Below are 27,177 nucleotides of genomic sequence, written 5' to 3'. Positions count from 1 at the left end.
TATTATAATTTTCTCTATAAATAAATATTTATTAGTAAGCGTTTTACTATTTACTATTTTAATATATATTATTTTAATATATTTAAATTTATAATATACTTTATAATCTTCTTTTTAAATATGAAAAAAATAATATATAAATCGAATTGGTAACCTCTTAAAAATATAACCCATATAAATACTAATTATATTATAATACCAAATCTTATAATACAATCGTTAACTGGGTCTATATAAAGTCTAAGTAGTATTATTTTAAACAATTAAGGCCGGTATAAGTAATTACGCAAATAAAATTAAATTTATCTCAGTTTTATCCAAAATTAGTTTATACTATAGATTTCATCCGATATTGTACCCCTTTTAATAAATACGTATAGTACGTTATAAATAGTATAATTATGTATTCGTATTTATTAATTTAGCAAAAGGAATAATTGTTACATTAATTAAAATCTTTTTTTTTTAAAATTTCTTTTCCCTAATTCTTCGGCGACTATTTAAACATTTATTAATTTACTTCCGTTTACCCTCCGCCGCTCCTCCGAAATCTATCAAAATTAATTAAAAATTTATTAACGATTTATTTTTTATAATAGCGTCCGCTGACCATGAATTTATAACCTTTAATATATATAAGGAATATTTAAATAGCGATTAAAAACCAGCTAAACCTAAGGAAAGGGTAAGCGTTAGGGTGTAATACCCCCTTTAGAGACCGATAAATATATAAATATTAAGACCGATCGCTAATTTATCCCTAATTTATTTTTAATCTATCCTCGCTAAATACTTTATAGGGCGTATATATAATCGCCCTTAATAAAATCTTTTACTATTAGAAAGAGTTTAAGCCGGATTATAACAGCGCGGATATTTAATATAATTTTAATATAAATAATATTTAAAAATTATTGATATCAAATTAATAATTAATCTTTAATTTATTTAGATTATATTTATTACCTATTATAATTTCATTAAATATTTAAAAAGTATTTATACTATCCCTAAGGAGCGTTTAGTTAACGTTTTAATTGGAAGTATTAAAGCTAAGGTTTATATAATTATTATTAATATATAACCTATCCTTAATTAAGTTCTAAATAATTTAAAACTAATTATAAATAAATTTAAGATAGTATAAGGATTTTATAACCTTTATAACCTCTGGTTAAATTATAACCGTTTCTATTCTTAATAGGATTTTGTAGCCGGTTATTCTTAAAAAATGTAAGGTAGCGGTTATTAATGAAGAATTAGATTTATTAGATTAATTGTTAATTGAGGAGGTGGAGTAATAGGAAGTATAAGAGGAGGAATAGTAAAAAGAATAGGAAGAGGAATAATAAGAAATATAGGAGGAGGAATAGAAGGAGGAATAAGAGGAGGAGTAGGAGGAGGAGTAGGAGGAGGAATAAAAGGAGGAGTAAGAGGAGGAGTAAGAGGAAGTATAGGAAGAAGAATAATAGGAAAGATAGGAAGAAGAGTAGGAGGAGGAATAAGAGGAGGAATAAGAGGAGATATAGGAGGAAGAGTAGTAAGAAGTATAGGAGGAGGAATAGTAGCAGGTATAGGAGAAAGGGAACGAGGAGGAGGCAGATATAGAGGAAGACGGTCTTATAAAAATCCCCTTTTAAAAGAACGGTAACGTAAGTATTTTAAATCTATCTTTAATAAATTATTAATTTATCCCTAATATATCTTTTAAATATCTTTAACTAATTTAATTAATATTTAAATTAATACCTAATTAATAAAAGAAATATATAAAAAGCGTAATAATATTGTTTCCCTCGCTAAATTTATTTACATAATATATAAAAGATTTAAATGTATTTATAAATTTTATTTTAAATATATTTTTAATAAATCTTTTATTAATTATTAATTTATTATAAGTCTTTTCCCTTACTGTCCTAAATAAGGCGGTAAAGGCCAGAATTACGTTATTTAGTGCGAATTCTGCTGCTATTCGGATAAACCTACGGAATTTACTCCTTCTTCGTTTACGATTTAAAATATATTCCAGATATATTATAAATATATTATCGGATTTTATATTTCTCTACGGGGGAATTTTAGGCGAGCGAATTAGGTTATTTCTCTATGGGGGGACTTTTGTATATACGACCCGGATAAGCCTATAAAGCCTAATTTCCTTATCTACGGTTTAAAATATATTTTAAATATATTATAGATATATTATTAGACTTTGTTCGAACTATTATTATTAATTTGATATATTGAATTAATTCTATACGAATATATATTATAATAATTGTATTAATCTTTTTCTTTTAGAGGTTGGACCAATTTTGTATATAAATATACGGACCATAGGGTTAGGAAGCTTTAGGTATGGGGTTGTGTTATCTGACCACTCGAGAGAGTTGAATCTATACCTTAGGTTGTGTTCATTCAAGGCTGTAGTATGGTAGGAAAACCCAGTTTTGGTAGCTGTAAGGTGCAGTCTTACAGCTGCACTTTTTGTGTTCGGCTGGATTTCAGTAAAAATATGTAAGTCGCTACATTACCCCAAATCCATGCAATGCATGCATCTGACCAATCAGAGGCCCAGATTTCTTACTGAAATGGCCGGATTTTTAACATTTTCAACAGTCCCAGACCCCATGTATAAGGCTGCAAGAACCGACCTCTACAGGGCACCACCACCCCTAAACCCCCTATAATTACAACGCTCCCGTTCTTACAGCCCCAATACTAACGAACACAGAGCAGTAAGGAGCTTTAGTAAGAAACTTTGGCTTGCATTACCGTTGCATTACTGTATAGGGAGTGCAGCTGCGGGTTATGTACGGTAATGCAAGGCCTCCTCTACCGTGGTACAGCCTTGAACGAACACAACCTTAGGTGCAACCCAGTCACGCTTCCCATCATGCCGAGTTGTCCGGTTGTCCCTGCAGAAGGAGGGGCACTTGTAATTCTGCGAGACAATTATCCAGAATATAAAAACGCATGTACCCGTTTAACGCGCGGATGTAAACAGTAGTCTACTGTAGCGGGGATGTTAAAAGATCGACAGCAAGGTGAGATCTCAAGCACAGTTTCAAGTTTCCAAAACTCCATGTGATCCGTATAGTATTGCTCGCCAAGCCCAAGACAAACAAACCCCCCGTAACGTCGTTTCTCACAGAGGCACCGAGGGCACCCAGGGCACCCAAACTCATCACAAGAGCCGCAATCCCCATTCGGTCGGCGGCGGCGATGGCGTTCGGGGTTCCGGGACAGATCACTGGTCGCTCGCTATCGACGTTGCATCGTGACATCGTGAGGGGTTCTTGGTCTGGGTCTTGGTCTTGGTGTTTGTTTTTGGGGTTGGAGGTTCTTGCCTTCACATGCACTGGTCGCTGCGCATTTGCGCGAATGGGTGCAAAGTGCAAAGGCAAGAAAAGGTGTAACCAATTATTGGGGGAGGACAAAGGGAGGGGCCGATATCCGATTTGACGAACGACGGGAGGACGCAAGGAGGATCAATTTTTGTACGCGAGTCTGTACCTTGTGTCCGTTCAAGATCCATGGGGAATTTGACTTCCGGTAAAAGACGAAGGGAAACCCCAAAAAAAAAAAAAAAAAAAAAAAAGGGTATGCAGAAATATGGGTGACGCGGAGGAAAGGCAAGATGGGTCGTTTGTTAAGCACCAGTCCCGGGCCGACCGCCAACAAACAACTTGGAATCCATTCCATCTCCGTCTTCTTCTAAAATCGGGTATGGTGTGGCGAGCGGTAACATCGTTGACTCTCACTTCCTTCAGGAGTGACTGACTGCTTGCTCTCTTCTCAACAGCCCCGGGTTCGGGCGTTCGACTCCCGGTATCCGAGTTACAATGACCGTTCTTTTTCTGCTTCTTATTTCTCTTGCCCTACCTAGTCTTTGGCGAAGCTTCCTCCCAGATTATTTTCCTCTCTTACTTTGTTTGTCCCCTTGGAAGTTCTCTCTCAATCTTTTTTGCACCGTTCTGCAAGAAATCTTGTTTGTGCCGGACCACGGTCGGTGGAGCCTAAAAAGGCCGCCAGAGTGGGGCTCCGGAGCCGGGTACCTACTACAGGCCGGGATTCAAGCAGGCACGGGTCCGGCCCGGTCCGGTCCGGAACCTTAGCATTGGCGCTACTGTGTCCGGTATACCGTTATCTTCCACAACTCCCAGCTCCGAATTGCTAAACAATACATATGTACCTCTACATAGTAGCAACACCCTCATCGGAATGTCACAGTAAGCTTTGAGGCTTGAAGTCCTGTCTTATGCTTAGTTGTACTATGTGGCGCATGCGAAGCGTGCGGAACGGACGGGAAAAGGGGAAAACCCTGAAACTCTGACACGGGACGGGAGTACATCGGATGGGTTACAGGGCTGGCGTCGCGTGTGAGAGGTATGGTAAGGGCAGCGACAGACATGTTCCTGAAAACTGTAGCATCCATCTCTGGCTTTTTGTATACATGTTACGGCGGGAGTCTTGAAAGCTGCTGGACAGTTGTAAACAGGAAAGGGTTGAGGCAACTGAATTCCTTGAAATACCAACAATTTCAGCTTCGTGGACATTGGACGGACCGACCGGAGAGAAAGTCCGCAAGCAAGCTGGAAAGGGCCTCGGTCAGGTCCTACTGGTTCCTGACTTCCATCCTTACAAGCAGAGCATAAAAGAGGCAACGAGGCGACTAAACAAGGTACCTTGGCCAACCGGTGGAAAAGCAAGGGGCGGATGACAACCAAGCCAGACACATACATACGTACCTTACCTATACTTGGATTTACACTTGTCACGTATGACAGAGGCTTCGTTATCCCCGAGCTGAAAGCCTGGAAATGAAACTTCCAATCCTTTCTCAATCCTGTACCGAGCTCTGCAGCTCCAAGCTCCTTGCAGCACACCACCAAGCCGGGAAGCTGACCCGGATCTTTGTAATTCTGACCTGCATGAGAAAAGCAATGGCTTGCATGTTTCACGTTTCAATGCTTGGTGTTGTATTGAAACGCCACCTGACAACTCCAGCCAGGGCCAGATGTACTCCTGTAGGTACCTTGATAAGACAGATGACTACCCTACTGCGGACCTGCGGCCTGCGGTGTTAAAGTTGGGGGTCACCGGTTTACTGACTGAGAAGTCAACTGTACCAAACCAACGCAGTCAGGATTCGGGAACAGTTGGCACTCGGGAAGAAGATCACAAAAGCTTCTCGGCCCGGTCCGACGAGGTGAAGGTACCTAGTCGGCATCGGCACTGAGTGGCTTCGAAGTGGCTATATACGACTACGGAAATACCCAGATGAGTGTGCTCGACAACTTCATGAAATGGTTTGTCGCTTCTGTCGTCCGAAGACAATAACTACTACTACTACTATAGACATGTATGATCATATATAAGAACGAGTACAATGAAGCGGAGATGATCTTCCCAGCTCGCCAGTTTTATGACTTTCCTCCGCTTGTGGCGTCTCAAGGTCGTTTACGTCTTTCTCTCATGTATCCCCTTTGGGATATCCTTGGTGCCTGGATAAGCTGAATACCTATCGTCATCCTGCCCGTTTTCAGGCATGACGGAGGCAGTGTGTTTGGCGCCGCGTCAACACCCTTTCTCCCAACAGGCTTTCGCTGCCGCGTGTCTTATGTATCGTGTAATATCGACAATGAATGCAAACTGGTATCCCCCTCCGCCACTCTCTTTTACACCTCTACCCTTCCTTATCCAAGACGTGACTGCTCTTGATTAAACATCCAACATACTCCTAACCTGCACCGGCGGTGAAGTAATACTCGGGCTCGTCGACGACACCACACTATGATTCCTCCCCGTCTCCCCGACCCCCGGTCGATCCGTATACGGCGGCGGCGGCGGTACCGTCCCCCGTGGTCCATCCATCATCAACTCCGCCTGCCTACTCGCCGCACTAGGCGTCATGCCCGCATACCTCGTCGCTGTCTGTCTCGCCGTAGCAAAGTCCCCTGGCGCAATCGGGCCCGTTACCCCCACGACATGTTGAGGCGAGGGGATGCTAACCATCTCGACATCATCCGGGCTGTTGGGTGCGTTCGGTGATCGCGGTTCTCCAGATTCGGCAGCGCGGGTGTGGATGGATTCATAGAGGTTCCGAGCGGTAGGTCCCCCGCCGCCGATCTCGCGCACGTTGCGCATGATTCTGTCGCGCATGGTTTCGTTCGGGCCTGCTGCGGCTTCGTTCACGCGGCGCCACCATGCTGGTTTACGCTGGATACCGAGTTCGGCGTCGAGAATTTGGCCGCGCTCGCGGCGCTGGCGGATTAGTTCGCGGTCTTCGTTTGGTGATGTCAATCCGTAGATTCCCTGGATGATAACAATAAGCAGCGCGGGCGCATAGCCGCCTGGGTAGATGGCTTCGGGCTTTCCCTTGACGTTGAGCGGACTCCAGGCAAAGTTCCAAGCTGCCATGGCTTGGAATAAGGGCACGATGAAGGCAAGCGGGATGATCAGCATGAAGCGAGTCGGCGTGAACTTGAAGAGGCCGATGGTGCGGTTGATGATGCCTCGGTTGCGCGGGCAGTAGTGTCTGATGGAGTGCCAGAGGGAGAAGACGGTGATGAGCCAGGTAGCGAAGAGGAAGAAGGGAGCGGACTTGAAGCGGTTGTCGGTAGCGGTGGGCTCGGCGTCGGTGATGATTTGTTCGGGGTAGCGCTGGTGTTCGATTTTGCCCCAGGATCGGGGGACGACGATGAAGAAGTTCTGCGGATAACAGTTAGATGTGAAACGGTAAGGTAGGACAAGATGGCTGCTATGACGTACCAACCACATGAACAAATATGCGAAGAGCGGGATTAAGAGCTCGACCCAGTATCGACGGCCTTCCTGGCGGAGGCGGAAGGGGTTCGGGTCGATAAACTGTCTTTCCATCCAACTGCCCCAGTGTCTTACTGCCTCCCATGTGCAAGCAATGGCACCTATCTGCATCAAATACCAAAAGAAGCTGGTAAGCACGATGGGAATCTCGGGTAAATAGTATCGGTCGACATCGATATTCGTAAACAGGCTGATCAAAGCGGTGGCGCAAGTAAAGAGGGCCCAGTACCATTGCCATCTGCGACCGATAGGATGGAATCGTTTCTCCGAGGGCAGGTGAAGCTTTCCATGTTTGTTCAAGGCGACCAGAGTCAAGACCAGACCAAGACCGAATGCGACGGCGAAACCTAGGCCGGTGCCGGCACGGGCGCCGATGGGGTAGACGGGATGCCAGCACTGTGTGGCATTGACAAAGGTACCGTTGGGGAAGATGAAGGCTGGCGCATAAGGTTCGAAACTAAGGTAACACTTTGTGCCGTTGGACAGGGTGCCGTTGGAGTATAGAGTGTAGTTCCAGTTCTCGAGGGTTGTGAGGTTGAAGTGGAGGCCGGAGAGGACCGTGTCGGACGAGTTGTCGCCGCCGGGCCAGGCAAGGATATCGCGGGCGCCGATGATGGTCATGTTCGCTGTCGCATGAGAGGAAAGTCTGGGGAAGATGGAGTCGCAGAGGAGTCGTGTAAATCGAAAGGTGGGATTAAAGGTTGGTAAGGCGGAAGAGTCGGATGTGGATCGGCGGGAGCTGGGGGAGGTGGTGACGGCGAAATTACTCGTACAATGCCCGTTCGTAGGGCGTGATGTAGATCTGGATCTTGTCTAGGGTCGGAAATGGAGATGAACTCGGAGGGAGGGTTGTCGTCGTCGGCCTCGAGAATCCAAGTTCTCAGGTCATTTTGGTACAAGGAGAAAGAGAGGAAGAAAAGTCGCCGAGTGAGGGAAAAGCAAGTAATTGACCAAGAACCGGTGACGGGTTCCGGATCGCGATCACGATTCGACCTTCATGCCCGTGGATGATTCGTCCATTTCTTTTTCTCAAAGCCAGGACAACTGGGGCTCTGCCGGGGCTTACCTAACAACATTAAGGCTGCTGGGGCCGTAAACAGGGGCACGTCTGTTAACGGCTTCGGAGACAATGTTCTCGATGACCTCACCAAGTGGAAGCCCCGAATGCGGGGGACGCCAATGGCGCTAGAAACGAAACAGCGGGGCCCCCTCCACTGCCGCTAGCCTCGGCGTTAGGTCCACTGTAGCTTTCAGGGGAAGGATCCAATTGGAACAGGCAACACCTGGCCGATCTCTCTCCTCCGTAAGGTTGTTTTGTCGGTCGGAGCTCAAGTCAACATCCGGACCCCATCCGATCCCTCTCCGTCTTCAGACCCGGCGCATTTTCACAACCACACATACCGACACACACGACAGCCGCCAAAATGAGTGTCGCCAACGACGATGAACCGTCCTACATCGACTACGAGACCTTTCTCGACCCAGGGTTCAGCCCCGCCGCCTTCGCAAACACGCTCGTGCTCGCGACCAACAACCCCAACGATGCGCCCCTCGACCTCTCAACACCCCTATCACGCGTCCTCTTCGACATGCAGGAGATCGACTCCCATATTGACGTCCTAACCACCCGATCTGCGATCCCACTCCTCACACACACCAAAGAACAGACCGACGCCAGCGGGCGCATCATCGGCGAACTCGACACCCAGATCAAGGCCCTAAACGACAGCTACAAACAGCTCGAAAAGGAGGTCATCCAGAAACATGCCGAAGCCGAAGAAGTTCGTCTTGTGGCCTCTCGTCTCTGGGAAACCCTCAAGCTGGGCCGAGCAGTCGGTCGTGCTCTCCAACTTGGTCGCCAGCTCCAAGTCCAACACGCCGAATTGACCGGGTCTGCCTCGACAACCGTCACCACCTCCTCCGCCAGCCTGCGCAGCAAGGAAGACCACCGCGCCCTGGTCCGATGCGCCCACACATTGCTCTCCCTCCGTGAGCTCTTCTCGACCGCCAACGTCCCCGGCTCCGAAGGTTACGGCATCGAGCGCGTCGCCGTCATCCGCACCCTCCGCGACAACATCTACCTCCCCACCGAACGGTCCGTCCGCGAATCCGCCGAGCGCATCATCCGCGAGTTTTCCATGGGGTCCGCATCGGGCACCTTGACCTTTGCCCAATCCGAAGAAACCCGGGCGCGAACCGTCTCGGGCCTGACAACGCTCTACCTCTTGTCGCCAACCACCCTCGCTAAGAACGAAAAGTGGTCTCCAACCTTGATGCTCCAATCCCTCGAATCCTACCTCCGCACCGCTCTACAATCCTCCACCGCGTCTCTCTCCCGCGCCTTGGCCACGCTGCCCTCACTAGAACGCACACTAGCAGACGTAACAGCCCGCTGCCAAAACGTCGTCGCCCTCGAGGCCGTGCTAGAAGCAACCAAGATCCCCTCTCACCCCTTGGTCCAGGGGCAACAGGCCACAACCAAGACAGGCGGAAACATGCTTCAACCTCTGCTGGCGTATTTGGAAACCGGATCGCTGGCGAGTTACTTCTGGAGAACGATGGCGAGCAGTCTGGCGCCGAGGGTGCAGGAGATTATGAATAAGGGAGGGGTGTCGGCGAGGACGCTGAGGACGAATAGGCAGAATGTTGGGGAGGCGATTAGGGAGTGTGTGGTGAAGGGGTGTGTGTTGCCTAGTGCGGTGGCGGGGGCGGCGGCTGGGGATAGGGGGAGGGCTGATGAGGTGAAGGATGGGGAGAGGGCAGGACGGTGGGAGAGGGAGGTTGCTGTTATGGTGGGGAGTGTTGTTAATAATATTGGGAGGTAGACTGTGTTGGATGAGGGTCTGTTTCAGTTGAAGAAAATCCGCATCGCGCTGCCGGTTTATACAACATGTTTCCTCTGGACCAAATACGGTGATCGAATGATTCCGATACCTCTGGGTACATCCACCGTCTCGTCGGCTTCACTTTGAAGTGCTTTGGATGAACCTTGGATGGACAACGTCAACTCGGTGCCTTCCTTTCATGCCGCACCAACCTCCATGCCTTCACAAGAGTCATGATCTTTCATCTCTTTCACATCGGATTAACGATTAAGAGATTACACATTCACCAGAACCTTGAGGCCTTGTTTGCTTTCTGGCACCCCATAGCACTCTCGTCATTGGCCCTTTTTAGCAGTATATCTTGCCTTCCTCGTCGTCCTCACTCCCTTTCGTCAACTTCCAACCCCCTCCTGGCCAGTCAAAAGGCCTCAACATCTGCCCCAAATACCATCATCCGATCATATTTACCCCCCGCGACGTATTGCAAACGCTTTTGATGAGTTCAGAAACTCTCAGGTTGCTCCACCACCTCGACTTATCTTTTGGCCACGTATAAGATCTCGTCTCTCGACCCCAATCGCATCTTCTCCAGACCTTCTCCCTCGTCCTCCACGCTTCTTTCGCCTCCATCACGCCCTGGTCTTGGTCTTCCACGAAGAAGACTCACACGATCTTCCATTATTATCCTTCTCTCACAGGTATATATCACCCCCAAGACTCACATTCCTTTCCTTTCTTACCTTCACCTCTCCTCCTCTCCCAGTTCCCTCATCTTCCAGTCATTTCTCCCTCCTTCACGTCTTCAGTTGAAACTTCAAAATGCCCCTCCCATCCGACAAAACGCAAGTCACCCTACACTCAACATCGACTAACCCGTGTCCAGGTCCAGGAGCGTTCATCCTGAACCCACGCTTCTCGATCTTCACCGGCTCTTTTTCCGCGGTACCGCCACCAAGAAACGGCAACATGGATCCCAACAGGCCCCTCGGCATCAAGCGCGAGCCTGACGAGCCTCCCAAGATCACGACCATTCCTCAGGCTACACCCCAAGCTACACCCGCAACCGAATATGCTACTACAACTGCAAGCTTTGCCGCTGGCGATAGCATCACCGTGGCCACTACACCCACAACCACAAAAGCAACCCCAGCCAAGAAAGCCGCTGCCACCCCCCGGAAGCCCGCTGCTAAGAAGACAGCGGCTGTCAAGACACCTGCTGTTCCGAAGGCTGCTGCTGCTAAGGCTACTGTGAAAGCTACTCTCAAGACCACTGCCAAAGCCACACCCAAATCTGCCGCGAAAGCCACTCCCAACACCAACACCGCAGCCGGAGCCGGAATAACTCCCACCACCACCGCTCGCTCAACCGGTACCGGTGCCGGTGCCGCTACCGGCCGTCCTCGCGGCCGTCCTAGGAAGAACGCAACAAGTAACGCCGCCACCACCGCCGCGGCCACCAACATACCTCTAAACGCCAGCGCCAGCGCCAACAAAAACACCACCACAGGCAACGCAGCGAGCAGCTCCTCCCCGCTTTCAGCGGCAGCGGCGGCATCATCTTCTTCTCCCATTCCCATCATTGTAGCTACCGCTAACCGCCCTGCCCCTGGTCCCGCTGCAGCTACTCGCCAGCCGCCTACCAACAATAGAGGCGGCAGAGGTGGTTCTGCGACTGCGGCTTCGTCGTCGACTACAACACCCGCTAAACGCACCGCTAGTTCTAGTCGCAGCAGCGCTGATGCTGTTGCTGATGGTACTGGTAGAGCCAATAAGCAGCGGAAGCTTGCGGGAGGGGCTTCAACAGCAGCTTCAACAGCAGCTTCTAAACCTGCGGGACCTCCGGGACCTCCGGTGGGACCGGCAAAGCCATCGGGACATGGACCTTCAGCAGCGGCGGCGGGGGCTGCGGGAACGGGAACGGCTTCGGGAACAGCGGCTGCGGGAACGGCTTCGGGAACGACAACGGCTGGGGTGAAGAAAGGTGGTTCCTGGAGTGTGGATGGGCAGGAGATTAATCGGAGGCATAAGGAGAATGATTTGCAGTATGTTTTTCCCTTTCTTTTGCTTTTTCTTTGCTTTTGCTTTTCCTTTCCTTTTGCTTTTCCTTTCCTTTTGCTTTTCCCTTCCTGCACTTTTTGCTGTTTTTGTGTGCAGTGCGGTATGAGAAATTGGAAAACGGCCGGGGGAAATATGGAATGAGTGAGTTAGTGGCTAACGACACGACGTGAAAACAGTTTACTCGAAACAGGCGAGTTCTCGGATGCCACCATCATTTGTCTCAAGAAGAAGTGGAAGGTGCATAAGATGAGATTGAGCACGCGCAGCGCTTGGTTTAGGGAGGCTTTCGCTGGTAGTGATGGGGTGAGTTACCTTATCTGTGTGAATGAATCTGGAAGATGTTGGTTGGGATGGTGTTGTGTTGAAAAGAATGGAAGCTGACAAACAAACTTGGGCGTTGTTGAACAGACGGGCCAAATCAGCGAGATCAACCTCCACGAGCAAAACGCTGATGACATCGAGACTATGCTGAGGTTTATGTATGCTGATTGTAAGTTCTTCCCTCCCTCTTCTTCCCCGCCATTCCTACCCTTCCCCATTCCTTTCCCCATTTCCATTTCACGCCACCACTAACATATCCCACAGCCCTCGACGACAACCTAACCCACCCCTCCTCCCTCCCCACCCCCATCACCACCTACGTAACCCTCTACAACCTAGGCCACACCTTCCGCATCCCGCTCCTCTGCCGCGACAGTCTCACCCTCCTCGGTCAATACCTCGACACCAAGCTCCTCCTCCTCTGCACCTATTCCGTCCCGGCCTCCGGCCGCTCCGGCGTAATCGACCACTCCGACCCCCTCTTATCCCCCTCTGCCTACGCCACCGACCTCTTTTCCGCAATCTTCACCGCCTACTCCGGCGTCAACCAGTCAACCAAACTCCACTCCCTCCTCGCCTCCTTCCTCTGGGCCGGCCGCGACCGGCTCTTCCGCCTCCCTGGCTTGCGCGCACTAGTCGACCAGTGTCCAATGCTAGGCACCGACGTCTTCAAACTTTTACTAGGAGACAACTCCTCTAGTTTCATCCCGCCGACAACCATCAAACTCACTAATCTACCAGGCGGCTCCGACATCGACGAGCTTAAAGCGAAACACTTCGGTCCTACCTGCTCTCGCTTAGACCACACCCGCAAGACGCAGCATCCTGATCGGTGTGAGTGCTGTGACGAGGTGTTTGATGATGAGAGGTGGGCGAAGCGGGTGTTTAATCCGTTCAAGGTGGTGGTGCGGCCGGCGGCGTGGTGTAGGAGGTGTGTGGAGGGGAAGAAGAATCCGAATGCGCCGGAGAGAGGGGGTGGGTGGAGGGGGGGGATTGGGGGGCGGTTTGAGTTGGGGGTTGGGAGTGGGCAGGGGCCGGTGAATTTGGTTGGTGATCGTGGTGATGGGAATGGGGAGGGTGGAAATGGGGGAGAGGGTGGGGAGAGAAGGAAGGGGCCACTGGAGGACGTGGTGCCGATGTGGAGGTTGAGGGTGGGTGGGGATGATGAGTGATTGAGGTTGGGGGTGGGATGTGAGGAGGGGGAGGGGGAGGAGGAGGAAGGTGAAAGTGGTAATGGGAGGGGGAGGTTTTGATGGATGGATGGATGGATGGATGGATCGGGATGGTATTGCTTCTCTTCAGAAAGTCGATGGACTTGAGGATTCCCCGAGATCGTGAACGCGTTTCTTTTTACAATTGGTACCAGATTGGTGTACGAGTGTCGACATCTAGATAGGCACTGGGTGCGTTGAGAGACGGTTGATAGTATGAGGATCAGGTCGCGTTGCGTTACGTTTTCGTTTAGTCTAGGAGATCAGAGAGATCTCCTAAAGTTCTAGCATCAAGAGCCTAAGATGACAGGACCCATGTTTGAGGCCAAAAGAGCAATAGAAAGCAGTGTTTCCAAGCCTCTTGGTTGATGGTGGTTGGTTTGTGAAATCCATGAGAAAGAGCGAAGTGGAAGCGATAAGTCAGGCAGGCAGAGGCAGGTGCCGCCCTCGGCCGCCCTCAGTCGTCTTCCTATCCCAACTGTGACGGAAGGAACTCGTGCCCCACCATGGTCTTCACTCCATTCTTTTGGGATTTCGAAGTTGGTTCTTCTATGATGTCGGAAGGTGCATCCTGGTCAGATTTTCCATCATCGTGGTCTTTGGACTTGGCTTGGCAACCAGGAAGTTATTTCTCTTTTCTCAACCAACCAAGCCAACAGTCAAACCTCAACATTCCCCACCAACCAAGTTCGCTTCATCTCACTTCTGATTTCTGAACTTCTCTTCTTCCAACTTACACCAATCAACCACAGGTTACCTACAGCCCACTATCCATCTCCCTGAACGACGCGCGGAAACACCAACTGTCAGGCTACCAACGCAATTCCACGCGTCGGAAGACTGAGTCTTAAAAGGTACACCTGTTGGAAGGCCGTACCCTGGGCGCCCATTCACTGCCCTGGGCTTCCCATTCACTGCCCTGGTTTCCATTTCTTCGTCGCCTTTCCACCGCCGTCAATAGTCGCCCATCCTTCCAACACATAGGCTTCTGGTCTGCTTTCGCTCAGTTGTCTTGGGGTCCGGCCCCCCTCATAGGTCGGATTGGGCAGTGTCGAACAGCTGCTAATGATTACTACTATGATTTACACAGCGGAAAAAAACGACATTCTTTTAGGCTTTCTCTTTTCCCCTTTTCCACTTTGTTCACCCTCCCTCTTCCTTTCCTTTCCACCTCCCACATCACCAGTTATTCCCTCTCACGCTCCGTCTCCTTCCAACACTCCCAACGGCCAGCTAATCCACCCCCGATGTTCCTCGTCCAAGATATCCTTCGCTCTCAAAATCAAATGGTCTCCCCATCCTTGCAACCACCACTGTCGCTCATGGTGCTTGAGCAAGATGCCAAAGTGCGCAAAGATTGCGACGGCTTCTTGGGTTGGGATTTTCAAGAGGGGAACGAGCGAGTCGGAGACGGCCCAGAGCCAGAGCATTGCGTCTAGGACGTCACCTCCTTGTGTATTTGGGTTGGGATTATTGGGGTTGGAGGAGTCGTCGGCGGCGCATGTGGTGAGGTTTGGGGCGGTTGTGGTGATGGTGTTGGGTGAGGACGTGGCCGTGGATGTGGGGGAGGTGGGAGAAGAAGATGTCAGGTGCGTGAGCGACAGTTCCAGTTCGTCGATGGCGAAAAGGTAAGTCTGAAGGTGAGGGTTGGTGGTGTCTCTGCTGATGAGCTCGCGGAGATGAGACAGCGGTCCGACGGGCTTCGGTATCCCACTCCTCCCATTTTCAGTCACTCTTTTCTGTTCGGTTGGCGTACAGGCAAATGGTGTCGGTGTCCCAGTCTTCGACGGTGCGGCACTGGAGGAACATGAAGTTGACGACTCGCCCCTCGCCTCCTTCCACCTCCTCCCTCCATACGCCAGGAACGGCTTCAGAAACTCTCGATGCGCTTCATTGTTCATAATAAAGTTGCTGAGCGACTTGGGGCCGTTGACTAGGAAGGCCCAATCGGGGAAGTTAAGTCCTTTTGAGGGTTCTCCTCCGACCGTTGCCACTCCTGCTCTAGCACCAGACCCCCTGCCCGATCCAGGCCACGCCTCCCCTTCCACCTCCCCACGAGGCCTATCCAAAACATATACCCTCCCATCCCCCCTTCTCCCCCTCGGGCTCGCCAGCGCCACATAAATGGTCAAATTCGCAAACAGATACAAGCCGAGCTCATCCTCCTCCTTTTCTATCACAGGTAACATCCTCCTCATTGCCTCTCTGGTCGCCTTTTGATGCAAGAGGATGCCCTGAGCGGTGTAGAAATCCCGTTTCTGGGGGCATGATTGCTGGAAGGCCAAGTGCAGGGCGGAGACGGAGAGGAGGACGCGTAGGAGGTAGGAGGAAGATGGGGATGATGAGGAGAGGGAGAAGGCGAGGTTGACGACGGAGGTGCGCCAGAAGTTGGCGACGGTGGGGTCGGTGGTTAGGGTTAGGTAGGTGGAGGAGGTGAAGTTGTGGAGGAGGAGGAGGTGGAGCGTTGGAAGGGGGTCGTCGTCATTGTTTTCAATTGGGTTGTTAACGCCTGAAATGGGGTGATAGCTGGGGTTGGTGGGAATGCTCGGTGGTGGTGGTGATGGTTGTCGTGGTGGTGACACCGGTGATGGTGATTGGAACTGGGACTGGGTGACCGGACTTGCTGTTTGAGACTGTGGCCTGGGTCTAGGCGGCAGGTTGGCTTTCATCGACAGGAACGGGCATTGCAGCCCGTGGGAGATGCAATTGATGCATGAAGGGTGATGCTCGTCGCACTGAAGACTGTCAATTTGGTGTCATCCCGTGAAAAGGGGTGATTCATACCTTGATCTTCCGGGCCTTACACGCCGTACAACCCGTTCGACTCTTTCGATGTGCACGCCGTATCGGACCAATCGCAGACGGCGAGTCCGTCATTTTGGGTATGTGAGGGTGGGTCAACTTGTAAGTCGTCTGAATCGCCTAATCTTTCACCAAGATGACATATGTGTGATTGCATTCAGATGAAGTCGCATAACAATCATCTTGCTGCTGATCAGACAGTTTGACAGTCCAAAGTCTCAGCGATGGTCCGATGAAGCTGCTGATGACAAAGCAAGTCACAGCTGAGCTCGCTTGTTGCAAGCCGTGCAAGCCCCAACGGCAAACAGGCTATCAGTGCACGGCAATTTGCGTAGGGCTGAAGTTGAGCTGCCACTGTGCTGCTGGACGCAACCAACGGGCAAAAGCTTCTAGAAGACCGCTAGAAACAGCCACAGGACACGGTTGGATCATCCTCCGGCAATTAGGTTATCATCCTCGCGAGACCGACACGTCTGAAATGATTACGAAATGGTGCCGGTCTTCGGCTTTTTCGTACCTCTAATGAAGGACTCTGTTGGGCAACGGTGGTGGAAAATGACAACCAACAACCAGGACCTCCAACTTCTTTGATGTGGGGATCACCAATGCTCACCCCTCCTAGTGGCGTGGCCCTATTCGCATGCGGACAGTTTCTACCAATCGGCATCCTTTCTATCCGACGCATCCACCAGACAAGCGTGGTCCTAAAGACGGGGACCTTCCCTGAAAGAGTCAGGAACGGTGGAACCGCCCTTGCCGCCGCATCCAAGACTCCTCTCCAGTGATGTCCAATACGCGGAAGACGAGGAATGTTTATAAGAAGAAAGATACCGCGAGTCCGGGTTGGCAAATCACAGCACTCCTTGAGCTACTGGGAATGGGGACATTACACTGTACCGCTTTCAGAAGAGGCGGCTGAGTCTGACGGATCACTCCCGGATAACTTTTTGCCCGGACGTTGGGTCTAGCTTCGTTGGAACTGGGCGATTGGTTTTGAGTTTTTGGGAGAGGAGATTAAAACCGAAGCCGTTCCCTTCCTTTTTCTCTCGACCCTTCTCTTTTCGGGATTTCCTCTGTGGGCTTTTTCAACCTGCATTCTTTTTGGGGTTGGATAACATCGACGAAACGAAAACATCATTCGGGATCAATCGAGCGCACAACCCGACACCTTCGGTCGCCAGTCCCGACGCATTCGGTCTCCACCCACCCGGCGCCGATTGCCTTTTCGTCTCCACTTCTTCGTTCCGGACCCCGATCTGATTCCGATTACACCTCCGGATCACCACCGTCCTCACATACATAATCGATCGCAAACACGACCGACACAATGTCTACAACAGCTTCGGCCGGCCTACCGGCCTCCACATCCCAATTCCACCCGGGTTACGATACCTGCACCAAAGTAACGGCTATCTGCCGAGTCGAGTACACCACGCTCGGTTACTATCCCAACGAGGGCGTCAACATCTTCCTGGCGATCGGGTTCGGTCTGTGTGCGATTTTAACACTTGGTATCGGTATCTGGAAGAGAACGTGGGGATACTCGATTGCTATTACGGCGGGGTGTATTTTGGAGTGTGCTGGTATGTCCCCGGTCCCGCGGTCTCAGCATTGAGCCATTGATCCATTCCCCTAATCACCTTGCCCAATTCCGATACCTTTTTCTCACCTCCGGAGCCCTTTTGTTTTCCTTTCCCTATCTCCTATCTATGCCTTCCTATCCTCAACACTCTCATCCTTTTGCACACAAATGCTAACAACCCCCCTCCACAAACAGGCTACGCAGCCCGCGCCGTCCTCTCCCAGAACCCCTGGCAGGCTTCCGCCTTCAAAACCCAAATAGTCTCCATCATCCTCGGCCCAACCCTCATCTGCATCGGCCTCTACCTGACTTTAAAACACATAATCTCCACTCTCTCCCCTTCCTTATCCCCCTTCCGCCCCAAATTCTACCCTTTATTCTTCGTCCCCGCCGACGTTTCTTGTCTCGTAATCCAAGCCATAGGTGGCGGCATCGCCGCCGCCGCCGGCAAAGACAATTACTCGCTGCTGCAGCAGGGCAACAGGGTGATCATCGCTGGTATCGTTCTGCAGGTCGTCGTCCTGGCCACCTTCGGTATTTTGTCAGCCATTTTTTTGCTTCGCGCCAAGAAGCATTTTAGGAGTTTTCCCGAGGGTGAAGAGACGCAGGAAAAACAGACCTGGACCGATAAGAAAACGAAGATGTTCCTCTGGGCCATGGCCGGTGCTTATTCCGCGCTGTTGATCCGGTGTATTTACAGAATTGCGGAGATGGCGGGGGGTTGGGGAAACGAGATCATGCAGGATGAGCCGAGCTTTGTGGTGCTGGAGAGCTTTATGGTGTTGATTGCTTGTGTGCTGTTTACGGGGTTTGCGCCGGGGGTGTGGTTTCCTTGGATGAGTCATTCCGAGAAAGTTAATCCTAGGTTGAGGGCGGAGAGGGAGGGTGGTGGTGGACAGCAGGGACACGAAATGGGGGAGACGAGTTCGGGGAATGAAAAGGTTGTTGGTGTGTAAAGGGGGGACGAAGGTTAAATATTCTGGTGTGTACGGTAGGAGAACGAAGGGATGATGTGATGGGATGTGGGATGGTCCTTTTCTTTCTTGGTTTAGATCTTGGATATCACTTAGAAGCGTGCGCTATCTCTTTGGTGCATTGACGGTATCGACGGCAATGGCAGTTCTTGCATGAACTAGCTACCTCGAGTCACGAGAGCATGCGGTAGAAATATTATGACCATTATATCCCATCAACGCCAAAAGCATCATAAACATTATCAGCGATACAGCCATACCGATCTTTGATAGCTCATTAGAAAACCCCCTGATAACTCATGCCTTCCAAACGACCATATCATATCATGAACTCATTTCAATTCCTCCTTCTCCTCGGTGATGACTTAAGCAGCAGCAGCAACCTGCTCCTTCTCACCCGCCTCATCAGCAGGCGCCAGACCCGCCTTGGCCGGTCCACTAACGCAAATACCCTCCTTAGAGAAGCGAGAACCATGCACCGGGCAATCGAAGCTCTTCTCGACATGGTTCCAGCACACGACGCCCTTGAGATGGGGGCAGAGAGCGCTGAACTGCTTGACGTTACCGTTCTCGTCCTTGTACACGGCGACGGGCTTCTGAGTGGCCTGTTTTTTTTCTTTCGTCAGCATCATTGTCGGCTCAAAAAGAAGGGAGAAAATGGCGAAACATACCTTGTTCAAAACACCACCACACCCCCTAGGCAAGTCCTCAATATCCTGAATATCCGTCTGCAAAAACCGCTTATACTGCGCATTAATCTGCAAATCATGGCCGACCATGCTCGGCAGGGACTTCAAGATGCTCGCCACGCGCTTGGGACTGTACAGATCCGCCCACGGGTTCTTGACACCCTCAATCTCATCCGCCAACAACCTGCCCGCCAAAACACCATGCGTCAAGCCATCGCCCGAGTCACCAGTGACTATGTAAATCTTATCGTTGCCCTGGTTCTTGCCGATAAAACCCACGTAATCAACCGGCTCAAAGATCTGTCCACTCCACTTATAGTCTGTGCTTTTTGTTTGAGGGAAGCGGCTCCTCGTCCACTTCTCCAGCTCGCCAAAGCGGGACGTGGTCTCCTCCTGGCCGACCTTATGATCACAGCCGCCGACGACGAGGTAATCGTCGTTCTCGTCGCACGCGGTCAGGCGGACGTACTTGTACTCTTCCGCGTTGTCGTACAGCAGACAGTCCTCGACGGACCCCTTGGGCACGCGCACGGCGATGCAGTAGGTGCGGTAGAACTCGAGCTGGGTGATCACCGACAGCTTCTGGAGCGGGACGCAGGTGGCTTCGATGGCGTTCTCGGCTTTGATGGTGTGGCCGTTTTCCGTCTGGATCTCGACCGTCTTGTGGCCCATTCCCAAAAGCTCGATGCCTTTTTCCTTGATGTCCATGACGCGGGTGCGGGCGTAGCAGTGGAAGTTGGGCTGGGTCTGGAGCCAGTTGAGCACGCCGACGAGGTACTTGGTCGGGTGGAAGGTGGCTTGGTTGTCGGCGACCATGCCGCCGCGTTGGTCGATGGAGGAGGTCCAGCCGCGGACTGTTAGGTTGGGCTGTTTCATTTTCTCGGTTAGTATCGACCTGGCTGGAAGGGATACCTGGGAAAGGGGACTCACATCAAACCTCGTCTCCATCCCAATCTTCCTCTGAAACTCGGCTTCCTCCTTCAACTCCTGCAACTCATCATCGTGCTTCTTCTCGCCCACGGGGAACTGGCTGATATCGTACGCCGGCAACCTGCGATACTCGCATTCAATGTTCAACTCCTTGGCAATCTCACCAATCCTATCTCTCGCCCACGCATGGCTAGCAGCCGCCTGCTTCGCGCCCTCCTCGCCGTGCTTCTTGGCGATCTCGACAAAGCCGTCGTCTAGATCGTTGGTCAAGTGGCCCGAGGTGCGACCCGTCTCGCCAGACAGCACGTTGCGGGCCTCGATGAGAGTGACTTGCTTGCCCCGCCTGACGAGCTCGTAGGCGGTGGAAATGCCAGCGATACCGGCGCCGATGATTGCGATGTCGGTTTCGAGGTCTTTGTCGAGGGATGGGAATTCGGGAATCTTGGACCAGGGCAGCTTGTGCGTCCAGACGGGGTCGGTGGAGCCGGAGGATTGCATTGCTCGGTAGGGTTGGGTGTTGGGTTGGGTCATGGTTGCGAAGGTTTGTCTGTGGTAGCTTGAGAGTCAGTATACCGTCGAGTCCAGTCAGGTAGGTAGACAGGTGCTAGTGGAAGTGAACAAAGACGAAAGACATACCTAGGAGTAACAGCCTGTACTTGAGAAAGTGCCTTATAACGAGAGGCAGTTGTGCGAGTCTGAGGAGCGGACGGTTGTTGTGTTTGGGTGATGATGGTGCGGGTAGAAGTTCCCCTCAACTTATAAGAGAAGGGGGTTGCTGCGGTGACGTCACGAGTCGCAGAGAGTGCGGAAATGCGACCAGACACGGCGTTTTGGGTTAAAAGTCGGGTTGTTTGTCTCTGGCAAGCTGATGCGAGAATAGCCATTTCTTAGTTTTTCGAAAGGGAAGAGAAGAAATCGGGAATCTCTGGCGTCGTTGATGTTGGCAATGCACGGGGAAAGAAAGTAAACAAACGGGATATGGTGATGAGGAAGGGGAGGAAGGAAGCACCTTGCCGAGCCTTTTTCTGCAGGGTGAAAGGAAAGCTGCAATTGGCCTGCGGAATGTTTCGTCCGATTTCAATATTGCGGTCCTGATCGGTTGATCGCTTTGTTTACACCTTGATGGTCATGACGACATTGTGTTGACCATCAAAGGGGGGAAACTGGGGCAGCGGACATGGCGTGCACGGATCATTTCACTTGTACACTATGTACAGCATGCCTGGCAAGGCGTCTGGAGGAAGACACCGCCAACACTCAAGACAATCCTGTTTCGGATGGAGATCTTGGGGAAATATAAATGATGTGTATGACAATGAATGATTCATGTTTTTTGACTGCATCCCACTGACTGTTGCTGAAGTCGAACATGAAGCATTGTGGTGTTGTTGTGTAGGGACAGCAGGGCTCTAGCACGAGTCAAACCCTAACCCGGCCAACCACGAGCTGTCCCGGCTGTTTGTTTCCCGTTTGTGTCTTGGGATGACGAGGACATCGTTTCCTTCCATCTCAGCATCCCAGTCCTGCTTCCGACACACTGAACCCCAACCCTGGGTCGGCAACACACTTCCCCTCCGGCACAGACCAACCCCTCCCCTCTTCCTTTACTCTTCCCATCAACACCAATAACCCCCCATCACGACCCATTAACCCTCATCCCAAAAACCTCCCTCTCAACCCTCCACCTCTTCGCCTCTTTTCCCCTTCCCAGCAACTCGACCTCCTCAGGACTAACATCCTCCCTCTTCTTCCCCACCCAAACCACCACCCCGCTCTCCTCATCATCCTCCTTCCCACAAACAACCCTAACCCCCACCTTCCCCTCCTCCGCCAACTCTAAGAGTTTGTCTCCATCAACAATCGGCTCCCTCATCACCACCTCCTGGCTCCGTGCCTCTCCAGGGCCCAAAGTGACCAGCGCGTCCTCGGGAGGAGGCATGGCGCGCTTGATCATGAGCTTAGGGAAGTCGATCTTGTTGGAAGAGTTGGAGGGGGAGGAGATGTGGATGAGGCCGAGTTGGAGGGCCAGAGGGTCGAGGGGGGAGGACCAGGTTAGCAGGGTGATGGGGACGTCTGGGGAGGTGTTGGCGAGGGTTAGGAGGAGGGTTGGGGGGGCAGCGGTGGCGTTTGGCTGGGAGATGGTTAGGGAGAGGGGAATGGGGGACTGGGAAGACATCTTGGGGGGTGGTGTTCGGTGAGAAGCTGGGAAGCGTTGAGGGGTGCGGTGGTTGACGGTGGAAGTCGACGGCGGAAGTCGACAAAGACACAGCAGGTGGACTGGAAATCGAGGGTGACGGTTGAAGCCGAGCTTGAGCGGGACTCGGCGCTGTCCGACGCGCTTGACGAAGAGTGTTTGCTTTCTTGCTGAATGCTGACGATGCGATAGGCCGCTGTCTGGTCTCTGGCCCAAGGTCCGAAAGAAACCGGCGATGTTGACCGATCAAATCGTGAGTTGACTGAAAAAGAACCGATGTTGCACTGTTGACCTTTCGTTATCAGCAAATATAGGATAAAGCAAGCGAATCGAGCGTCACTTACCTCGGCATTCAGAAGCTATCTGGCGACGATTGGAAGGTGATACAGCGCGGGGTCGACAATACTGCAGCACTCGGAGACTTTCGAAAAACAGGGAGGAATTGAGATGCCGGTTCAAAGACGATGTCAAGTCGAAAGATGCTACACAGCAGCCAATCGGCTTTCATACCAGTCCGACGTCCCTTTCGGTCAAGGATCTGCCTTGGCGCCACCTGCCTCAACTGACAGGACGCTTGAAGATATCTTCATGCACGTCAATGACCAAGGTAGAGAACCGGCTCCATCATCACTGTAACCCCGGCACCGCCCACCCGAATGGCCCAGCCGATGCTATCCCCACCTTCCCTTCTGGCTCTACCGCTAATTCTCATTCAAGTCGGATTTATCCCCCCCTGCCCCGCTAGACCCATCAAAGTATAGCCGGGCCGCCAATCCCACTTAAACCCACTTTTTAACCCTGTCAGCCACTTATAGACTCCCCTACCAACCGTGTGCCCCATGCCAGTAATCTTATAGAATTTCGCCCAGCCTCCCTACCTTTTTCCCCTCCCCTCCTCCTTCCTTAAATAATAACCTTTTTAGAATTTAATTCGTATATTTTAACCGCTATTATTACTATAATTAATTAAATAACACTAAAACTATCGATCGTGATATAGTCTTTTATTAAAGAAATAAGTATTAAATTTAACGATGTGTTCAAGTTTACTACTATTAAAATTCCTATTGGGGGGTTTATTATTATTATTATTAAAAACCCGACCGATCCTAAAGTAAATTTCATTTTGAATCTCAATTTAATAATTCATATTATTACCCTATATCATTATTACCTCTAACTATATTTTATTAAATAGTTTCTCTACCTACCCTACTAAATATATAAACTTTATAATCGGTATTAGAAATCACCGTCTTTAATTGTTGTTTATATTAAAATTTATTATTACAAGTCTTCCTCCATCAACCTCTTTTTCTTTTAATATATCTTGTTTATTAATAATAATTAATACTTCGTTTACCGAACCCAGCCTTTTCTACACTAAGTTAATTAAACTCTAGAAATTAAATAAATTAATTAAAATATTAACTAAGCAATATAATAATAAAGAATATATTTACCTACCTAAAGTTAAAAGGATTAATAACTGACGGTTACAAAGAATTTAGATTAAAATCTTCGATTTCCTTTTATATTATTTCGTTAATACCCCTATTTATAATACTATTTATCGACGACCCTATACTTAAATAAATATTTTAAAATTCGATACCGCTTAATTTAACCGCCGGCTATTACTACTAAGAAAAATTTAACTAACGTATTCAATTATTATAAATTAATTTAATATCCTTAAATTTACTATTAGTAATTAGTAGGCTAAGAAGGATAATAATATTTTCGGGAAAGAATATACTTTCCAGCTTCATTTCCTAAACGTAGAAAAGAAATTATTTAATAATTTCTTTTGAAAATAAAAAAAAAACAATTTAATACATATTAGCTAATTTAAATTGAAATTTAAATACTTCTTTTATTAATTTATTCGGTAAGCTTATATAGAATTTCGCTTTTCGACTAATTAATTTAAAGGGTTTATAAGGTGGTATAATATTATTATTCGACGAATAACCTACTAATTATTAAAATTACTAAAGGATTACCTTCGTTTTATAATTAAATTCCTTAAATTCGTACGTAGGAATATTAACCACCTTATAATTAAATAATTTAACCGTATATTAAATAATACCCCGCCTACCCCCCATAAAATATATAGTTTTTACCTTTCTTACTTCCTTATTTAATTTTCTATTAATTAATTCCCCTTCTTTTTAATAAATAATTAAGAATTTTATTATTAACTTCGACGAAACTCCCGTACCTTTTAAATTCCTTAATAGCGCTATATATAATATTAGAAGTAATAATATTATTATAAGTAAAACTGATCGAAGTAGATAGAATAAATACTAAATTACCTTTATTGTATATATTTTTATAAATAGAATATAACGGTTAAAACTTAAGCTTATTTTTAAAGCTATATTTAATATCAATAAGCGAAAAATTCTAAAAAGTAGATTGAATTATTTATTTTATTATTTTTTATTCTTTTCATTTTTTATATCCTCTTATTTATATTTATTTCCTATTTATATTTATTTCCTTCTTCTACCCCCTAAATTATACTTCTAAGTTATAAGTCGTATATAAAATTAAAACTAATAGAAAGTAACAATACTATATTAATCCCACTACCTGCGGGCAAATAAGTAATTATCAGGATTGAGGCGGGTAAATAAATATAATACTATATACTATAAACCTAAAAATTTCCCTTCCTTTTATCTTTTTTCCCTTTTTTCTTTCTTTTTTCCTATTATTAGTATAATTATTAATTTGGAATAACACTTTAACCCGACGGAAAAGTAAACTAATACCGTATCCTCTACCTATTGCCTACAAGTAAATAAATTATAATATAAGTAGACGTAGGTAGATAGTATATTCCTTACTTAATTATAAGAAAAAAAAAAGAAAAAAGGAAGGAAGTAGAAATCTTTATTTAACCTATCTCTTCTATTTTATTATTAACCCCCTTCATTTGTTTAAATAAAACCAATTAATATAATTAAGTTATACCGTTCGAATTTAACGTAATAGTTCATAATAATAAAAGGTTAATAATTAAATAGATTTATAAAGAATTATTTAAAAAGGTAAATATTAATAACGATAAGGCCTTCTTAATTTACAAATACAGCTAGCTTTTATAAAATAAAGAACGTATTTAATACCCTAAATAAATATAATATTATAACCCCTCAATACCTATATTAATAAATCGATTAAGGCCTACCTCTTCGATAAATATTAATAATATATTGAAAAAATAGAAATTATTAATAAGGAATTCGATAAATAGACTCCCGGTTAAAAAAGGATTATACTAATATATTTTATCATACAGGCAATCAACCGGCTAAAAATAGAAAATCCTAACTTAGTAACTAAGTCTTTTATAGATTGTAATATTTCTATACACCCTAACGGTTTAAAAAACTATAAAATTAATATTAAGGGTATTAATTGGAAGGATATTGATTTTACTAAGTTTCGATATATTAATAATTTTAAAATTGTTAATATAGTCTATTTAGAATTTAATAAAAGAATTACCGTCAACGAATTAAATATAAATTATTGAGAAATAAATATTAATACCTTTAAAGCTTTCTATAAATAATAACGAATTTTTAAATATAATAAATTTAAATAGGTTAAATTCGTCGCCAAACTCTTTGAATTTAAGAATACGGCAATTATTAAAGCTAGTATTAGGATTAATAATTTAATTCTAAATATTAAAAATAAGGAGGAGGAGGGAAATTCAATGGTAACGATTTTACTCAATTAATCCTCGTCTTTATCTTTAATAATAATAAATTCTTTTATTTATATAAATACCTTACTTTCTTACTATTCTTTTTCAGTACCCTATATATCATTTTTTCGCTATCGCCTCCTTCTCGATTTTATAAAGCATCTAATTAAATAATTCTTATTCAAAATATATTCATTAATAATATTCCTCTACCCCTTTCGAATTTAATTAAAATAATTACTACTACTTTTAAAGAATAAACCAATAACGTATATAAACCCGAAGGAGGAGGGTTGCCGATAAATAATATTATATTCGTTATTAATAATAAAAATTTTAGTATCCTTGAAATTTTTTTTTACGTTTATAAAATAAAATAAAATTTAATTAATAATGCAAAGTATATAGCTATTTACGTATAAACGATATTAATAGTCGTAAAGTTAATACGAGGCATAATTTTATAGAGAGAGTTTAAAAATATCGCCGTTTTTATAGTTAATATTATTAGTTAATGAATAAAAAGAATAAAAACGACGATATTAATAGGAATTAAAATGCTAGCAGTCTTTAGAACCTTCTCTTTTACTAAGTATATATATTAGTAAGGGAGGCTACTTTTCTTACCCTTATAATCTAATCGAGCCTCTTTACACGGCTACGTTAATTACCCTAGTTGTAGGCGCCCGCCTAACTCCCGCCAGACGTACTAGACTGTATATGGGAAGGATGAATCCGATTTGAACGAGAAAAGGCGGTACCCTCTAGTTTCAAGCTATTGCTTAACTCCGATTCGCTGCACCATCACTTACACGAAACACCAACCTTGACCACCGCGTGTCGCGACGGAAGCGAGCAAGCCACACAGACGACTAGTATCTTGTTCTCACAATGGTCGATCCTCTACAGCAACATATCACCGCTCGTTCGACTTCCTTCATTGGTCATCCTACAATGGGGCGTTAAGAGGCGTTAGGGGCGTCTTCATCACAGATGACGAGCATTTTACCCCACGACCATGTCAAGTCCG

At 47.5% G+C, this 27,177-nt stretch overlaps 7 protein-coding genes across 7 annotated transcripts; 3 read left to right on the top strand and 4 right to left on the bottom strand.

Moving 5' to 3' along the window:
- Positions 1–5,486: 5,486 nt before the first annotated feature.
- On the bottom strand, positions 5,487–7,554 carry B0H65DRAFT_244568 (uncharacterized protein). Its single transcript, XM_062822369.1, has 2 exons — positions 6,778–7,554; positions 5,487–6,717 (listed from the first exon to the last, which is right to left on the bottom strand). The coding sequence occupies exons 1-2, from the start codon at positions 7,450–7,452 to the stop codon at positions 5,728–5,730; spliced, it is 1,665 nt and encodes a 554-aa protein (XP_062681058.1). The 5' UTR covers positions 7,453–7,554; the 3' UTR covers positions 5,487–5,727.
- A 426-nt stretch (positions 7,555–7,980) lies between these two features.
- Positions 7,981–9,773, top strand: B0H65DRAFT_577263 (Golgi transport complex subunit 5-domain-containing protein). The gene has a single exon (XM_062830686.1). It carries the CDS (start codon positions 8,256–8,258, stop codon positions 9,654–9,656), a length of 1,401 nt encoding a protein of 466 aa, XP_062681057.1. The 5' UTR covers positions 7,981–8,255; the 3' UTR covers positions 9,657–9,773.
- Positions 9,774–10,475: 702 nt separating this feature from the next.
- On the top strand, positions 10,476–13,207 carry B0H65DRAFT_550432 (uncharacterized protein; the record flags this gene model as incomplete). Its single annotated transcript, XM_062829739.1, has 4 exons — positions 10,476–11,698; positions 11,891–12,017; positions 12,123–12,204; positions 12,300–13,207. 4 exons carry the CDS (start codon positions 10,476–10,478, stop codon positions 13,205–13,207), a joined length of 2,340 nt encoding a protein of 779 aa, XP_062681056.1.
- A 1,235-nt stretch (positions 13,208–14,442) lies between these two features.
- B0H65DRAFT_590158 (uncharacterized protein) lies at positions 14,443–16,587 on the bottom strand (the record flags this gene model as incomplete). The annotated part of the gene is made up of 2 exons (XM_062831062.1): positions 16,031–16,587; positions 14,443–15,981 (listed from the first exon to the last, which is right to left on the bottom strand). Exons 1-2 carry the CDS (start codon positions 16,121–16,123, stop codon positions 14,443–14,445), a joined length of 1,632 nt encoding a protein of 543 aa, XP_062681055.1. The 5' UTR covers positions 16,124–16,587.
- A 694-nt stretch (positions 16,588–17,281) lies between these two features.
- Positions 17,282–18,745, top strand: B0H65DRAFT_244470 (RTA1 like protein-domain-containing protein). The gene is made up of 2 exons (XM_062822367.1): positions 17,282–17,631; positions 17,826–18,745. Exons 1-2 carry the CDS (start codon positions 17,376–17,378, stop codon positions 18,584–18,586), a joined length of 1,017 nt encoding a protein of 338 aa, XP_062681054.1. The 5' UTR covers positions 17,282–17,375; the 3' UTR covers positions 18,587–18,745.
- Positions 18,746–18,777: 32 nt separating this feature from the next.
- On the bottom strand, positions 18,778–21,483 carry B0H65DRAFT_244464 (FAD dependent oxidoreductase-domain-containing protein). Its single transcript, XM_062822366.1, has 4 exons — positions 20,860–21,483; positions 20,224–20,770; positions 19,276–20,160; positions 18,778–19,209 (listed from the first exon to the last, which is right to left on the bottom strand). Exons 1-4 carry the CDS (start codon positions 21,105–21,107, stop codon positions 18,970–18,972), a joined length of 1,920 nt encoding a protein of 639 aa, XP_062681053.1. The 5' UTR covers positions 21,108–21,483; the 3' UTR covers positions 18,778–18,969.
- B0H65DRAFT_244475 (uncharacterized protein) lies at positions 21,419–22,601 on the bottom strand. The gene has a single exon (XM_062822368.1). The coding sequence runs from the start codon at positions 22,397–22,399 to the stop codon at positions 21,860–21,862; it is 540 nt and encodes a 179-aa protein (XP_062681052.1). The 5' UTR covers positions 22,400–22,601; the 3' UTR covers positions 21,419–21,859.
- Between the last annotated feature and the right edge of the window lie 4,576 nt (positions 22,602–27,177).

The sequence above is a fragment of the Neurospora tetraspora genome, assembly GCF_033439725.1.
Source record: "Neurospora tetraspora strain CBS 560.94 chromosome Unknown B0H65scaffold_5, whole genome shotgun sequence".
Lineage (NCBI taxonomy): Eukaryota > Fungi > Ascomycota > Sordariomycetes > Sordariales > Sordariaceae > Neurospora > Neurospora tetraspora.
Note: the sequence above shows the minus strand (reverse complement) of the source record. Positions and strands in the feature narration are given on the sequence as shown.

Bases quoted from the DNA above. Each gene is read 5' to 3' on its own strand.
- B0H65DRAFT_244568 (XM_062822369.1), bottom strand. From the start codon at position 7,452: ATGACCATCATCGGCGCCCGCGATATCCTTGCCTGGCCCGGCGGCGAC. The intron at 6,718-6,777 runs GTACGTCATAGC...TGTTATCCGCAG, and splicing joins CATATTTGTTCATGTGGTTG to AACTTCTTCATCGTCGTCCC.
- B0H65DRAFT_577263 (XM_062830686.1), top strand. From the start codon at position 8,256: ATGAGTGTCGCCAACGACGATGAACCGTCCTACATCGACTACGAGACC.
- B0H65DRAFT_244470 (XM_062822367.1), top strand. From the start codon at position 17,376: ATGTCTACAACAGCTTCGGCCGGCCTACCGGCCTCCACATCCCAATTC. The intron at 17,632-17,825 runs GTATGTCCCCGG...CTCCACAAACAG, and splicing joins GTGTATTTTGGAGTGTGCTG to GCTACGCAGCCCGCGCCGTC.
- B0H65DRAFT_244464 (XM_062822366.1), bottom strand. From the start codon at position 21,107: ATGGCTATTCTCGCATCAGCTTGCCAGAGACAAACAACCCGACTTTTA. The intron at 20,161-20,223 runs GTGAGTCCCCTT...AAAATGAAACAG, and splicing joins GGATGGAGACGAGGTTTGAT to CCCAACCTAACAGTCCGCGG. The intron at 19,210-19,275 runs GTATGTTTCGCC...GAAAAAAAACAG, and splicing joins GTGGTGGTGTTTTGAACAAG to GCCACTCAGAAGCCCGTCGC.
- B0H65DRAFT_244475 (XM_062822368.1), bottom strand. From the start codon at position 22,399: ATGTCTTCCCAGTCCCCCATTCCCCTCTCCCTAACCATCTCCCAGCCA.